The 13,444-nt window shown below is 59.7% G+C and overlaps 1 protein-coding gene across 2 annotated transcripts in view; it reads left to right on the plus strand.

Annotated features, from left to right (window-relative positions):
- LOC111944670 (myosin-6) overlaps positions 1 to 13,444 on the plus strand; it is a 38,444-nt gene that overhangs the window by 3,811 nt on the left and 21,189 nt on the right. Inside the window, exons 3-11 of one of the 2 annotated variants that reach the window (XM_086875601.1) lie at positions 2,149 to 2,362; positions 4,465 to 4,608; positions 6,246 to 6,402; positions 9,496 to 9,523; positions 9,627 to 9,735; positions 9,825 to 9,917; positions 11,761 to 11,824; positions 12,483 to 12,581; positions 12,693 to 12,796. In XM_086875601.1, coding sequence (XP_086731727.1) covers positions 2,162 to 2,362; positions 4,465 to 4,608; positions 6,246 to 6,402; positions 9,496 to 9,523; positions 9,627 to 9,735; positions 9,825 to 9,917; positions 11,761 to 11,824; positions 12,483 to 12,581; positions 12,693 to 12,796 — 999 coding nt within the window. In that variant the 5' untranslated portion in view covers positions 2,149 to 2,161. Of the gene's footprint in view, positions 1 to 2,148; positions 2,363 to 3,601; positions 3,710 to 4,464; positions 4,609 to 6,245; positions 6,403 to 9,495; positions 9,524 to 9,626; positions 9,736 to 9,824; positions 9,918 to 11,760; positions 11,825 to 12,482; positions 12,582 to 12,692; positions 12,797 to 13,444 lie in introns of those variants that run through there. The other variant, XM_086875607.1, reaches the window with a different exon arrangement.

The following is a 13,444-nucleotide window of genomic DNA, read 5'->3' on the forward strand; positions in this document are numbered from 1 at the left end:
TGGGGGGAGGATCTATGGGGCTGGGGGCCACGGGGGGGGGAGGGTCCTGTCCCTGTCCCCCCCAGGTGACCCCAGGACAATGGTGGACGTGGTGCTGGTGGCTCTGGGTGGTCGATAATGACCACGGTGGTGAGCTGATGACCATGAGGGTCAAGGATGACCATGGTGGTCACTCACTGACCATGAGGGGTCCACTGAGGAGCTGTGGGTGGGTTGGTGACCCTCAGGTGACCCTCAGGTGACCCCCAGGTGACCCCCAGGACGATGACGGACACAGTGCTGGGGACACCGGGAGATCTGGGATGACCATGGTGGTCACTCACTGACCATGAGGGGTCCACTGAGGAGCTGTGGGTGACCCCCAGGTGACCCCCAGGTGACCCCCAGGACGATGACGGACACAGTGCTGGGGACACCGGGAGATCTGGGATGACCATGGTGGTCACTCACTGACCATGGTGGTCCATTGAGGAGCTGTGGGTGGGTTGGTGACCCTCAGGTGACCCTCAGGTGACCCTGTGACCCCCCAGGTGACCCCGGATGATGGTGGACGCCGTGCTGGGGACACTGGGTGGTCACTCACTGACCATGGTGGTCACTCACTGACCACAGAGATCAATCAATGACCATGGTGGTCACTCACTGACCATGGTGGTCACTCACTGACCACAGAGATCAATCAATGACCATGGTGGTCACTCACTGACCATGGTGGTCACTCACTGACCACAGAGATCAATCAATGACCATGGTGGTCACTCACTGACCATGGTGGTCCACTGAGGAGCTGTGGGTGGGTTGGGGTCCCTGTCCTCCCCAGGTGACCCCAGGTGACCCCGTGACCCCTCAGGTGACCCCGGCCGATGGCGGACGCGGTGCTGGGGACACTGGGTGGTCAATAATGACCATGGTGGTCACTCACTGACCATTGAGGAGCTGTGGGTGGGCTGGTGACCCCCCAGGTGACCTCAGGTGATCCCAGGTGACCCCGTGACCCCTCAGGTGACCCCGGCCGATGGCGGACGCGGTGCTGGGGACACTGGGTGGTCAATAATGACCATGGTGGTCACTCACTGACCATTGAGGAGCTGTGGGTGGGTTGGTGACCCCTCAGGTGACCCCTCAGGTGACCCCTCAGGTGATCCCAGGTGACCCGGTGACCCCTCAGGTGACCCCAGGACGATGGCAGACGCGGTGCTGGGGACACTGGGTGGTCAATAATGACCATGGTGGTCACCCACTGACCATTGAGGAGCTGTGGGTGGGTTGGTGACCCCTCAGGTGACCCCTCAGGTGACCCCTCAGGTGATCCCAGGTGACCCGGTGACCCCTCAGGTGACCCCAGGACGATGGCGGACGCGGTGCTGGGGACACTGGGTGGTCAGTTGATGACCATGGTGGTCACTCACTGACCACAGAGGTCAATCAATGACCATGGTGGTCACTCACTGACCATGGTGGTCCACTGAGGAGCTGTGGGTGGGTTGGGGTCCCTGTCCTCCCCAGGTGACCCAGGTGACCCCGTGACCCCTCAGGTGACCCCAGGCCGATGGCGGACGCGGTGCTGGGGACACTGGGTGGTCAATAATGACCATGGTGGTCACTCACTGACCATTGAGGAGCTGTGGGTGGGTTGGTGACCCCCCAGGTGACCCCAGGTGACCCCAGGTGACCCCTCAGGTGACCCCGTGACCCCTCAGGTGACCCCAGGCCGATGGCGGACGCGGTGCTGGGGACACTGGGTGGTCAATAATGACCATGGTGGTCACTCACTGACCATGAAGGGTCCACTGAAGAGCTGTGGGTGGGTTGGTGACCCCCAGGTGACCCCCCAGGTGACCCGGTGACCCCCCAGGTGACCCCAGCCTATGGCGGACGCGGTGCTGGGGACACTGGGTGGTCAATAATGACCATGGTGGTCACTCACTGTCCATTGAGGAGCTGTGGGTGGGTTGGTGACCCCCCAGGTGACCCCAGGTGATCCCAGGTGACCCGGTGACCCCTCAGGTGACCCCAGCCTATGGCAGACGCAGTGCTGGGGACACTGGGTGGTCAATAATGACCATGGTGGTCACTCACTGACCATTGAGGAGCTGTGGGTGGGTTGGTGACCCCAGGTGACCCCCAGGTGACCCGGTGACCCCCCAGGTGACCCCGGACGATGGCGGACGCGGTGCTGGCGGCGCTGGGCGCGGCGGCGCCCTTCCTGCGGCCGGGCGAGCGCGAGCGGCTGGCGGCCACCACCAGAGCCTTCGACCCCCGGGCCGAGTGCTTCGTCCCCCACCCGGGACACGAGTTCGTGAGGGGACGCGTGGTGCAGAGACAGGGGGACAGCGTCACCGTGGAGACCGAGCTGGGAGAGGTGACACCGGGGGGACATCGGGGACATTGGGGGGATTGGGGACATTGGGGTCACAGGGGTCATGGGGACATTGGGGGGATTGGGGACATTGGGGACAGCGTCACCGTGGAGACCGAGCTGGGAGAGGTGACACCGGGGACACTGGGGACATTGGGGACATTGGGGGGATTGGGGACACTGGGGTCACAGGGGTCATGGGGACTTGGGGGCCTCTGGGGTCATTGGGGTCTTGGGGTCATTGGTGACGTTGGGGACATTGGGGGGACACTGGGGGGACATTGGGGACACTGGGGGGACACTGGGGGGACACTGGGGACAGGGCCGAGTGCTTCGTCCCCCACCCGGGACACGAGTTCGTGAGGGGACGCGTGGTGCAGAGACAGGGGGACAGCGTCACCGTGGAGACCGAGCTGGGAGAGGTGACACCGGGGACATTGGGGACATTGGGGGGATTGGGGACATTGGGGACAGCGTCACCGTGGAGACCGAGCTGGGAGAGGTGACACCGGGGGGACATTGGGGGGATTGGGGGCATTGGGGGTCACAGGGGTCATGGGGACATTGGGGGGATTGGGGACATTGGGGACAGCGTCACCGTGGAGACCGAGCTGGGAGAGGTGACACCGGGGGGACATTGGGGTCACAGGGGTAATGGGGACATCGGGGACATTGGGGGGACATTGGAGACATTAGGGGTCACGGGGACTTGGGGGGATTGGGGACACTGGGGGGACATTGGGGGGACATTGGGGGCTCTGGGGGCATTGGGGGACATTGGGGACATTGGGGACAGCGTTGCCGTGGAGACCGAGCTGGGAGAGGTGACACCGGGGGGACATTGGGGTCACTGGGGTCATGGGGACACTGGGGGGACATTGGGGGGACATTGGAGACATTAGGGGTCACGGGGACTTGGGGGGATTGGGGACATTGGGGGGACATTGGGGGCTCTGGGGGCATTGGGGGACATTGGGGACAGCGTTGCCGTGGAGACCGAGCTGGGAGAGGTGACACCGGGGGGACATTGGGGTCACTGGGGTCATGGGGACACTGGGGGGACATTGGGGGGATTGGGGACATTGGGGACAGCGTCACCGTGGAGACCGAGCTGGGAGAGGTGACACCGGGGGGACATCGGGGACATTGGGGGGACATGGGGACATTGAGGTCACAGGGGTCTTGGGGACATTGGGGGGACACTGGGGACATTGGGGACATTGGGGACATTGGGGGGACATTGGGGTCACAGGGGTTATGGGGACACTGGGGGGACATTGGGGTCATGGGGACATTGGGGGGATTGGGGTCATTGGGGACAGCGTCACCGTGGAGACCGAGCTGGGAGAGGTGACACCGCGGGGACACTGGGGTCACAGGGGACATTGGGGTCATGGGGACATTGGGTGGAGGTCACAGAGGTCATGGGGACATTGGGTGGGGGTCAGGAGGTCTCAGGGACATTGGGTGGAGGTCACATGGAGGTCACAGGGACATTGGGTGGGGGTCAGGAGGTCACAGGGACATTGGGTGGGGGTCATGGGGACATTGGGTGGAGGTCAGGGGGTCACGGGGACATTGGGTGGAGGTCACAGAGGTCATGGGGACATTGGGTGGGGGTCAGGAGGTCTCAGGGACATTGGGTGGAGGTCACATGGAGGTCACAGGGACATTGGGTGGGGGTCACATGGAGGTCACAGGGACATTGGGTGGGGGTCATGGGGACATTGGGTGGAGGTCAGGAGGTCTCAGGGACATTGGGTGGGGGTCAGGAGGTCACACGGACATTGGGTGGGGGTCATGGAGGTCACAGGAACATTGGGTGGAGGTCACAGGGACATTGGGTGGGGGTCACATGGAGGTCACAGGAACATTGGCTGGAGGTCATGAGGACATTGGGTGGGGGGGTCAGGGGTGGTCCATGCCCTGCAGAACCCAAGCCCCAGTTGACACCAGAAGTCCACGAGAACCTCAAGGCCACCACGCCCGCACCACGGGGCGGGGCGTGGCGTGACTCGTGGTGGGACCACCAGAGAAGAACATCCCTGTGGACACCACACCACGTGAGGAGACCCCCCCGTGACCCCTCCCCGTGTCCCCCCCAGACGGTGACGGTGAAGGAGGGCGAGGTCCACCAGCAGAACCCGCCCAAGTTCGACAAGATCGAGGACATGGCCATGCTGACCTTCCTCCACGAGCCCGCCGTGCTCTTCAACCTCAAGGAGCGCTACGGAGCCTGGATGATCTACGTGAGACCCCGGAAGGCGGGGAGGGGGCGGGCCCCAAAAGATCTGGGACCTCAGAGGTCAGGGTGGGATTCTGGAACATTCTGGGTGGGGTTCTGGAACCTTCTGGGTGGTGGAACCTCTTCTGGGTGGGATTCTGGAGAGTTCTGGGTGGGATTCTGGAACCTTCTGAGTGGTGGAACCTTCTGGGTGGGGTTCTGGAGAGTTTTGGATAGTGGAACCTTCAGGGTGGGGTTCTGGAGAGTTCTGGGTGGGATTCTGGAGAGTTTTGGGTGGTGGAACCTTCTGGGTGGGGTTCTGGAACCTTATGAGTGGTGAAACCTTCAGGGTGGGGTTCTGAAGAGTTGTGGGTGGGATTCTGGAGAGTTTTGGGTGGTGGAACCTTCTGGGTGGGGTTCTGGAGAGTTCTGGGTGGGATTCTGGAGAGTTTTGGGTGGTGGAACCTTCTGGGTGGGGTTCTGGAACCTTCTGGGTGGGGTTCTGGAGAGTTTTGGGTGGTGGAACCTTCAGGGTAGGCTTCTGGAACATTCTGGGTGGGATTCTGGAGAGTTCTGGGGGGGCTGGAACCTTCTGGGGAAGGTTATTATGGGGACCCCCAGGACTCCATAAACCCCCAGACCCAAAATGTCCCATCCTTGGACCTCCTGAAACCCCCAGACCCCAAAATGTCCCATCCTTGAACCCCCAGACCCAAAATGTCCCATCTCCAAACCCCCAGACCCAAAATGTCCCATCCTTGGACCCCCAGACCCAAAATGTCCCACCCTGGGTTCCCCTGAACCCCCAGACCCAAAATGTCCCATCCTTGGACCTCCTGAACCCCCAGACCCAAAACATCCAATCCTGGGACCCCCAGGACCCCCAGAACCTTCTCCAGACCCCAAATGTCCCATCCTTGGACCTCCTGAAACCCCCAGACCCAAAATGTCCCATCCTGGGCTCCCCTGAAACCCCCAGACCCAAAATGTCCCACCCTGGGCTCCCCTGAACCCCCAGACCCAAAATGTCCCATCCTTGGACCCCCAGACCCAAAATGTCCCATCTCCAAACCCCCAGACCCAAAATATCCCATCCTTGGACCCCCAGACCCAAAATGTCCCATCCTTGGACCTCCTGAACCCCCAGACCCAAAATGTCCCATCTCCAACCCCCAGACACAAAATGTCTCATCCCGGGCTCTCCTGAAACCCCAGACCCAAAACATCCAATCCTGGGACCCCCAGGACCCCCAGAACCTTCTCCAGACCCCAAAATGTCCCATCCTTGGACCTCCAGGACCCCCAGACCCAAAATGTCCCACCCTGGGCTCCCCTGAAACCCCCAGACCCAAAATGTCCCATCCTTGAACCCCCAGACCCAAAATGTCCCATCCTTGGACCTCCAGGACCCCCAGACCCAAAATGTCCCATCTCCAAACCCCCAGACCCCAAATTGTCCCATCCCTGGACCCCCAGGACACCCCCAGACCCCCCCTGCCCCACCCTCCCTCCACCCCAGCCCCATCTCCACCCACCCAAGACCCCCCAAACCCCCCACCGCCCCTCCCCCACCCCCACAGCCAGTTGTCCCCTCTCTGGGTGGGGGAGGGGGGTTGTCCCCACCCCTGACCCCCCCCCCCCCCCCCGGGTTGTCCCCCCCAGACCTACTCGGGGCTCTTCTGCGTCACCGTCAACCCCTACAAGTGGCTGCCGGTCTACGACCCACAAGTGGTGGCCGCCTACCGGGGCAAGAAGCGCAACGAGGTCCCGCCCCACATCTTCTCCATCTCTGACAACGCCTACCAGTACATGCTGACAGGTGGGACCCCAAAAAACCTGCCCGGGGACACCTGGGGGTCACCTGGGCGCTGGGGGACACCTGAGAACCTCGCAGGTTCCTCGGGGTTTGGGTCCATCAAAGCTCAGAGGGTGGAGAAGCCAAAGATCTCCTTGAGTTTTGGAGAACCCAAATATCTCCCTGAGCTTTGGAGACCCCAAACATCTCCCTCAGCTTTGGAGACCCCAAACATCTCCCTGAGCTTTGGAGACCCCCAAACATCTCCCTGAGCTTTGGAGACCCCCAAACATCTCCCTGAGCTTTGGAGACCCCAAACATCTCCCTCAGCTTTGTCCCACCTGAGAATGTGGAGACCCCAAACATCTCCCTCAGCTTTGGAGAACCCAAACATCTCCCTGAGCTTTGGAGACCCCAAACATCTCCCTCAGCTTTGGAGAACCCAAACATCTCCCTCAGCTTTGGAGACCCCCAAACATCTCCCTCAGCTTTGGAGAACCCCAAACATGTCCCTCAGCTTTGGAGACCCCAAACATCTCCCTCAGCTTTGGAGAACCCCAAACATCTCCCTCAGCTTCTGAGACCCCCAAATGTCTCCCTCAGCTTTGTCCCACCTGGGAGGGTGGAGAACCCCAAACATCTCCCTCAGCTTTGGAGACCCCAACATCTCCCTCAGCTTTGGAGACCCCCAAACATCTCCCTGAGCTTTGGAGACCCCAAACATCTCCCTCAGCTTTGGAGAACCCAAACATCTCCCTGAGCTTTGGAGAACCCAAACATCTCCCTGAGCTTTGGAGAATCCAAACATCTCCCTGAGCTTTAGAGACCCCAAACATCTCCCTGAGCTTTAGAGAACCCAAACATCTCCCTGAGCTTTGGAGACCCCAAACATCTCCCTGAGCTTTGGAGACCCCAAACATCTCCCTCAGCTTTGGAGAACCCAAACATCTCCTTCAGCTTTGTCCCACCTGAGAATGTGGAGACCCCAAACATCTCCCTCAGCTTTGGAGAACCCCAAACATCTCCCTCAGCTTTGGAGAACCCCAAACATCTCCCTCAGCTTTGGAGAACCCCAAACATCTCCCTCAGCTTTGGAGAACCCCAAACATCTCCCTCAGCTTTGGAGAACCTCAAACATCTCCCTCAGCTTTGGAGACCCCAAACATCTCCCTCAGCTTTGGAGACCCCAAACATCTCCCTCAGCTTTGGAGAACCCAAAGATCTCCTTGAGCTTTGGAGACCCCAAACATCTCCCTCAGCTTTGAAGACCCCAAACATCTCCCTCAGCTTTGGAGAATCCAAACATCTCCCTGAGCTTTGGAGACCCCAAACATCTCCCTCAGCTTTGTCCCACCTGAGAATGTGGAGACCCCAAACATCTCCCTCAGCTTTGGAGAACCCCAAACATCTCCCTGAGCTTTGGAGACCCCCAAACATCTCCCTGAGCTTTGGAGAACCCAAACATCTCCCTCAGCTTTGGAGACCCCAAACATCTCCCTCAGCTTTGGAGACCCCCCAACATCTCCCTCAGCTTTGGAGACCCCCAAACATGTCCCTCAGCTTTGGAGACCCCCAAACATGTCCCTCAGCTTTGGAGACCCCCCAATATCTCCTTCAGCTTTGGAGAGCCCCAAACATCTCCCTCAGCTTTGTCCCACCTGAGAATGTGGAGACCCCAAACATCTCCCTCAGCTTTGGAGACCCCCAAACATGCCCCTCAGCTTTGGAGAACCCCAAACATCTCCCTGAGCTTTGGAGAACCCCAAACATCTCCCTCAGCTTTGGAGACCCCCAGCATCTCCTCAGCTTTGGAGAACCCCAAACATCTCCCTCAGCTTTGGAGACCCCCAGCATCTCCTTCAGCTTTGGAGAACCCAAACATCTCCTTCAGCTTTGGAGACCCCCAACATCTCCCTCAGCTTTGAAGATCCCAAATATGTCCCTCAGCTTTGGAGACCCCCAAACATGTCCCTCAGCTTTGGAGAACCTCAAATATCTCCTTCAGCTTTGGAGACCCCAAACATCTCCCTCAGCTTTGGAGAATCCAAACATCTCCCTCAGCTTTGGAGAACCCCAAACATCTCCTTCAGCTTTGGAGAATCCAAACATGTCCCTCAGCTTTGGAGACCCCCAAACATCTCCCTCAGCTTTGGAGACCCCCAAACGTCTCCCTCAGCTTTGGAGACCCCAAACATCTTCCTCAGCTTTGGAGAACCCCAAACATCTCCCTCAGCTTTGGAGAACCTCAAACATCTCCCTCAGCTTTGGAGAACCCAAATATCTCCCTCAGCTTTGGAGACCCCAAACATCTCCCTCAGCTTTGGAGAACCCAAACATCTCCCTCAGCTTTGGAGACCCCAAACATCTCCCTCAGCTTTGGAGAACCCAAATATCTCCCTCAGCTTTGGAGACCCCAAACATCTCCCTCAGCTTTGGAGAACCCAAACATCTCCCTCAGCTTTGGAGAACCCAAACATCTCCCTCAGCTTTGGAGAACCCAAACATCTCCCTCAGCTTTGGAGAACCCAAACATCTCCCTCAGCTTTGGAGAACCCCAAACATCTCCCTCAGCTTTGGAGACCCCAAACATGTCCCTCAGCTTTGGAGACCCCAAACATGTCCCTCAGCTTTGGAGACCCCCAAACATGTCCCTCAGCTTTGGAGACCCCCAAACATGTCCCTCAGCTTTGGAGAGCCTCAAATATCTCCCTCAGCTTTGGAGACCCCAAACGTCTCCCTCAGCTTTGGAGACCCCAAACATCTCCCTCAGCTTTGGAGACCCCCAAACATCTCCCTCAGCTTTGGAGAACCCAAATATCTCCTTCAGCTTTGTCCCACCTGAGAAGGTGGAGACCCCCAACCCTCACCAAGACCCCCAACCTTGCCCCAATTTATCTGAAGCCCCCTTGAGAAGGGTTGAAGACCCCCGAGACCCTTCCTCACCTTTTGGGGAGGCTGAAGACCCCCGAGACCCTTCCTCACCTTTTGGGGGGGCTGAAGACACCTGAGACCCTTCCTCACCTTTTGGAGGGGCTGAAGACACCTGAGACCCCTCCTCACCTTTTGGGGGGGCTGAAGACACCTGAGACCCCTCCTCACCCCTCTGTCCCCCCACAGACCGCGAGAACCAATCCATCCTCATCACGTGAGTCCCCGACGCCGCCCCACAAGTGTGGGGTGGGACCAGACCCCCGTGGTGACCTCGGTGACCTCACGGTGACCTTGGTGACCTCACGGTGACCTCACAGCGGCGAATCGGGGGCGGGGAAAACGGTGAACACCAAACGCGTCATCCAATACTTCGCCAGCATCGCCGCCATCGGCGACCGCAAGAAGGAGGCGACCAATAGCAACAAGGTAGGGCGGGGTCGTGGCCACGCCCCTCTCGCGAGGTGGGGGAGGGTCTTCTGACCCCACCCCACCCCTGGTGTCACCTCCACCCCCAGGGGACCCTGGAGGATCAAATCATCCAGGCCAACCCCGCGCTGGAGGCTTTCGGCAACGCCAAGACCGTGCGCAACGACAACTCCTCGCGATTCGTGAGTGGGGCCTGTGGGGTCTGTGGGGCGGGGTCTGTGGGGCGGGGTCTGTGGGGTGGGGCAGGGTCTGTGGGGTGGGGCAGGGTCTGTGGGGTGGGGACTGTGGGGTCTGTGGGTGGGGCGGGGTCTGTGGGGTGGGGCAGGGTCTGTGGGGTGGGGCTGGGATGTGTGGGGTGGGGCTGGGATGTGTGGGGTGGGGTGTGTGGGGTGGGGTCTGTGGGGCAGGACTGGGGTCTATGGGGCACTGCAGTGGGGTGGGGTCTGTGGGGTGGGGCAGGGTCTGTGGGGTGGGGCTGGGATGTGTGGGGTGGGGTGTGTGGGGTGGGGTCTGTGGGGCAGGACTGGGGTCTATGGGGCACTGCAGTGGGGTGGGGTCTGTGGGGTGGGGCACGGTCTGTGGGGTGGGGCTGGGGTGTGTGGGGTGGGGTGTGTGGGGTGGGGTCTGTGGGGCAGGACTGGGGTCTATGGGGCACTGCAGTGGGGTGGGGTCTGTGGGGTGGGGCACGGTCTGTGGGGTGGGGCTGGGGTGTGTGGGGTGGGGTGTGTGGGGTGGGGTCTGTGGGGCAGGACTGGGGTCTATGGGGCACTGCAGTGGGGTGGGGTCTGTGGGGTGGGGACTGTGGGGTCTGTGGGGTGGGGCAGGGTCTGTGGGGCTGGGATGTGTGGGGTGGGGTGTGTGGGGTGGGGTGTGTGGGGTGGGGTCTATGGGGCAGGACTGGGGGCTATGGGGCACTGCAGTGGGGTGGGGTCTGAGGGGTGGGGACTGTGGGGTCTGTGGGGTGGGGCAGGGTCTGTGGGGTGGGGTCTGTGGGGTGGGGTGTGGGGGGTGTGGTCTGTGGGGCAGGACTGGGGTCTATGGGGCACTGCAGTGGGGTGGGGTCTGTGGGGTGGGGCACATCTGTGGATGGGATCTACAGGGTGGGGACCATGTCTGTGGGACAGAGCCTATTGGGCTGAAGGCAGGACCTATGGGGCAGGACCTATGGGGCAGAGCCTATAGGGCTGAGGGTAGGATCTATGGGGCAGGGTCTGTGGGGCAGGGTCTATGGGGCAGAGCCTATAAGGCTTAGGGTGGGATCTATGGGGCAGAGCCTATAGGGCTGGGGGCAGGGTCTATGGGGCAAGACTTATGGGGCAGGGTCTATAAAGCTGGGGGTGAGGTCTATGGGGCTGGGGTCTATGGGGCAGAGCCTATAGGACTGAAGGCAGGGTCTATGGGGCAGGGTGTATAGGGCTGGGGGCGGGATCTATGGGGCAGGGCCTATGGGGCAGGGTGGGGTCTCTGGGGGGCTGCTATGGGGCAGGGTCTTTGTGTGGGGTCTATGGGGCAGGACCTATAGGGCTGGGGGCTGGATCTATGGGGCAGGGTAGGGTCTCTAGGGGGCTGCTATGGGGCAGGGTCTTTGTGTGGGGTCTATGGGGCAGGGTCTAAGGGGCAGGATCTATGGGGCAGGGTCATTCTGTGGGACCTATGGGGCAGGGTCTATGGGGCAGGGTCATTCTGTGAGGTCTATGGGGCAGGATCTATGGGGCAGGGTCATTCTGTGGGGTCTATGGGGCAGGGTCTATGGGGCAGGGTCATTCTGTGGGGTCTATGGGGCAGGGTCTATGGGGCAGGGTCATTCTGTGGGGTCCATGGGGCAGGGTCTATGGGGCAGGATCAATGGGGCAGGGTCATTCTGTGGGGTCTATGGGGCAGGATCTATGGGGCAGGGTCATTCTGTGGGGTCTGTGGGGCAGGGTCTATGGGGCAGGATCTATGGGGCAGGATCTATGGGGCAGGGTCATTCTGTGGGGTCCATGGGGCAGAGCCCCCCAGGACCCGCCCCCGCCGCCCTTCCAGGGGAAATTCATCCGGATCCATTTTGGCGCCACCGGGAAATTGGCGTCGGCCGACATCGAGACGTGTGAGTGACCACAGGGGGGTGTGGGCGGGGCTTGGACATTGTCCGGCCGCTGTCCGTGTGTCCGGAGAGCTCCTCGTGCTTCTGGTCACCTCCTTGTGTCCATCTGCTGGTGGATCCATCCGTCCCCGTGTCCACCTTGTGTTTGTGGAGGATGGATCCATGAGAACTTCTGCGTGTCTTCATCTCCTCATCCTTCTGTTCCCATCTTCTTGTCCATCTGTCCGTCCATCCATCTGTCCATCTGTCTGTCCGTCCATCCATCATCCATCCATCATCCATCCATCATCCATCCATCCATCATCCATCCATCATCCATCCATCATCCATCCATCATCCATCCATCATCCATCCATCCATCATCCATCCATCATCCATCCATCATCCATCCATCCATCATCCATCCATCATCCATCCATCATCCATCCATCCATCATCCATCCATCATCCATCCATCCATCATCCATCATCCATCCATCATCCATCATCCATCATCCATCCATCCATCATCCATCCATCCATCCTTCATCCATCCATCCATCATCCATCCCTCTCCATTTCTGATAGGTCCGATGAGCTCCATGTCTCCATCCCTCTCCTTATCCCACCATTCCCATCTCCATCCATCTCCTCATGCCACCTTCTCCCCATCCCCCCCCAGACCTCCTGGAGAAGTCCCGAGTCATCTTCCAGCTGAAGGCGGAGCGGAACTACCACATCTTCTACCAGATCCTCTCCAACAAGAAGCCGGAGCTTCTGGGTGAGCCAGGCCACCACCGTGGCCTCGGGGCTTCTCCTTCCCTCACCTCCCAAATTTTGGGGTGGTTTGGAGAAACCAGAAATGCTCAGTGGTGTCTCCATCCTGCACCAGAGATGCTGCTGGTCACCTCCAACCCCTACGACTACGGTTACGTCTCCCAAGGCGAGGTGACTGTGGCCTCCATCGATGACTCCGAGGAGCTGTTGGCCACCGACGTGAGCAGTGAGGGGTGGAGGGAGGGTCCATGGATGGATGGATGATGGATGGATGATGGATGGATGGATGATGGATGGATGGATGATGGATGGATGGATGATGGATGGATGGATGATGGATGAAGGATGGATGGATGATGGATGGATGATGGATGGATGATGGATGGATGATGGATGGATGATGGATGGATGGATGGATGGATGATGGATGGATGATGGATGGATGGATGATGGATGGATGGATGATGGATGAAGGATGGATGGATGAAGGATGGATGGATGAAGGATGGATGGATGAAGGATGGATGGATGGAGGATGGATGGATGATGGATGATGGATGGATGATGGATGGATGATGGATGGATGGGTGACGGATGGGTGACGGATGGGTGACGGATGGGTGACGGATGGATGACGGATGGATGACGGATGGATGACGGATGGATGGATGATGGATGGATGATGGATGGATGATGGATGGATGATGGATGGATGGATGATGGATGGATGGTTGATGGATGGTTGATGGATGGTTGATGGATGGATGATGGATGGATGATGGATGGATGGATGATGGATGGATGGCTGATGGATGGGTGATGGATGGGTGATGGATGGGTGATGGATGGGTGATGGATGGATGATGG

The sequence above is a fragment of the Cyanistes caeruleus genome, chromosome 1, assembly GCF_971803275.1.
Source record: "Cyanistes caeruleus chromosome 1, bCyaCae1.hap1.1, whole genome shotgun sequence".
Classification (NCBI taxonomy): Eukaryota; Metazoa; Chordata; class Aves; order Passeriformes; family Paridae; genus Cyanistes; species Cyanistes caeruleus.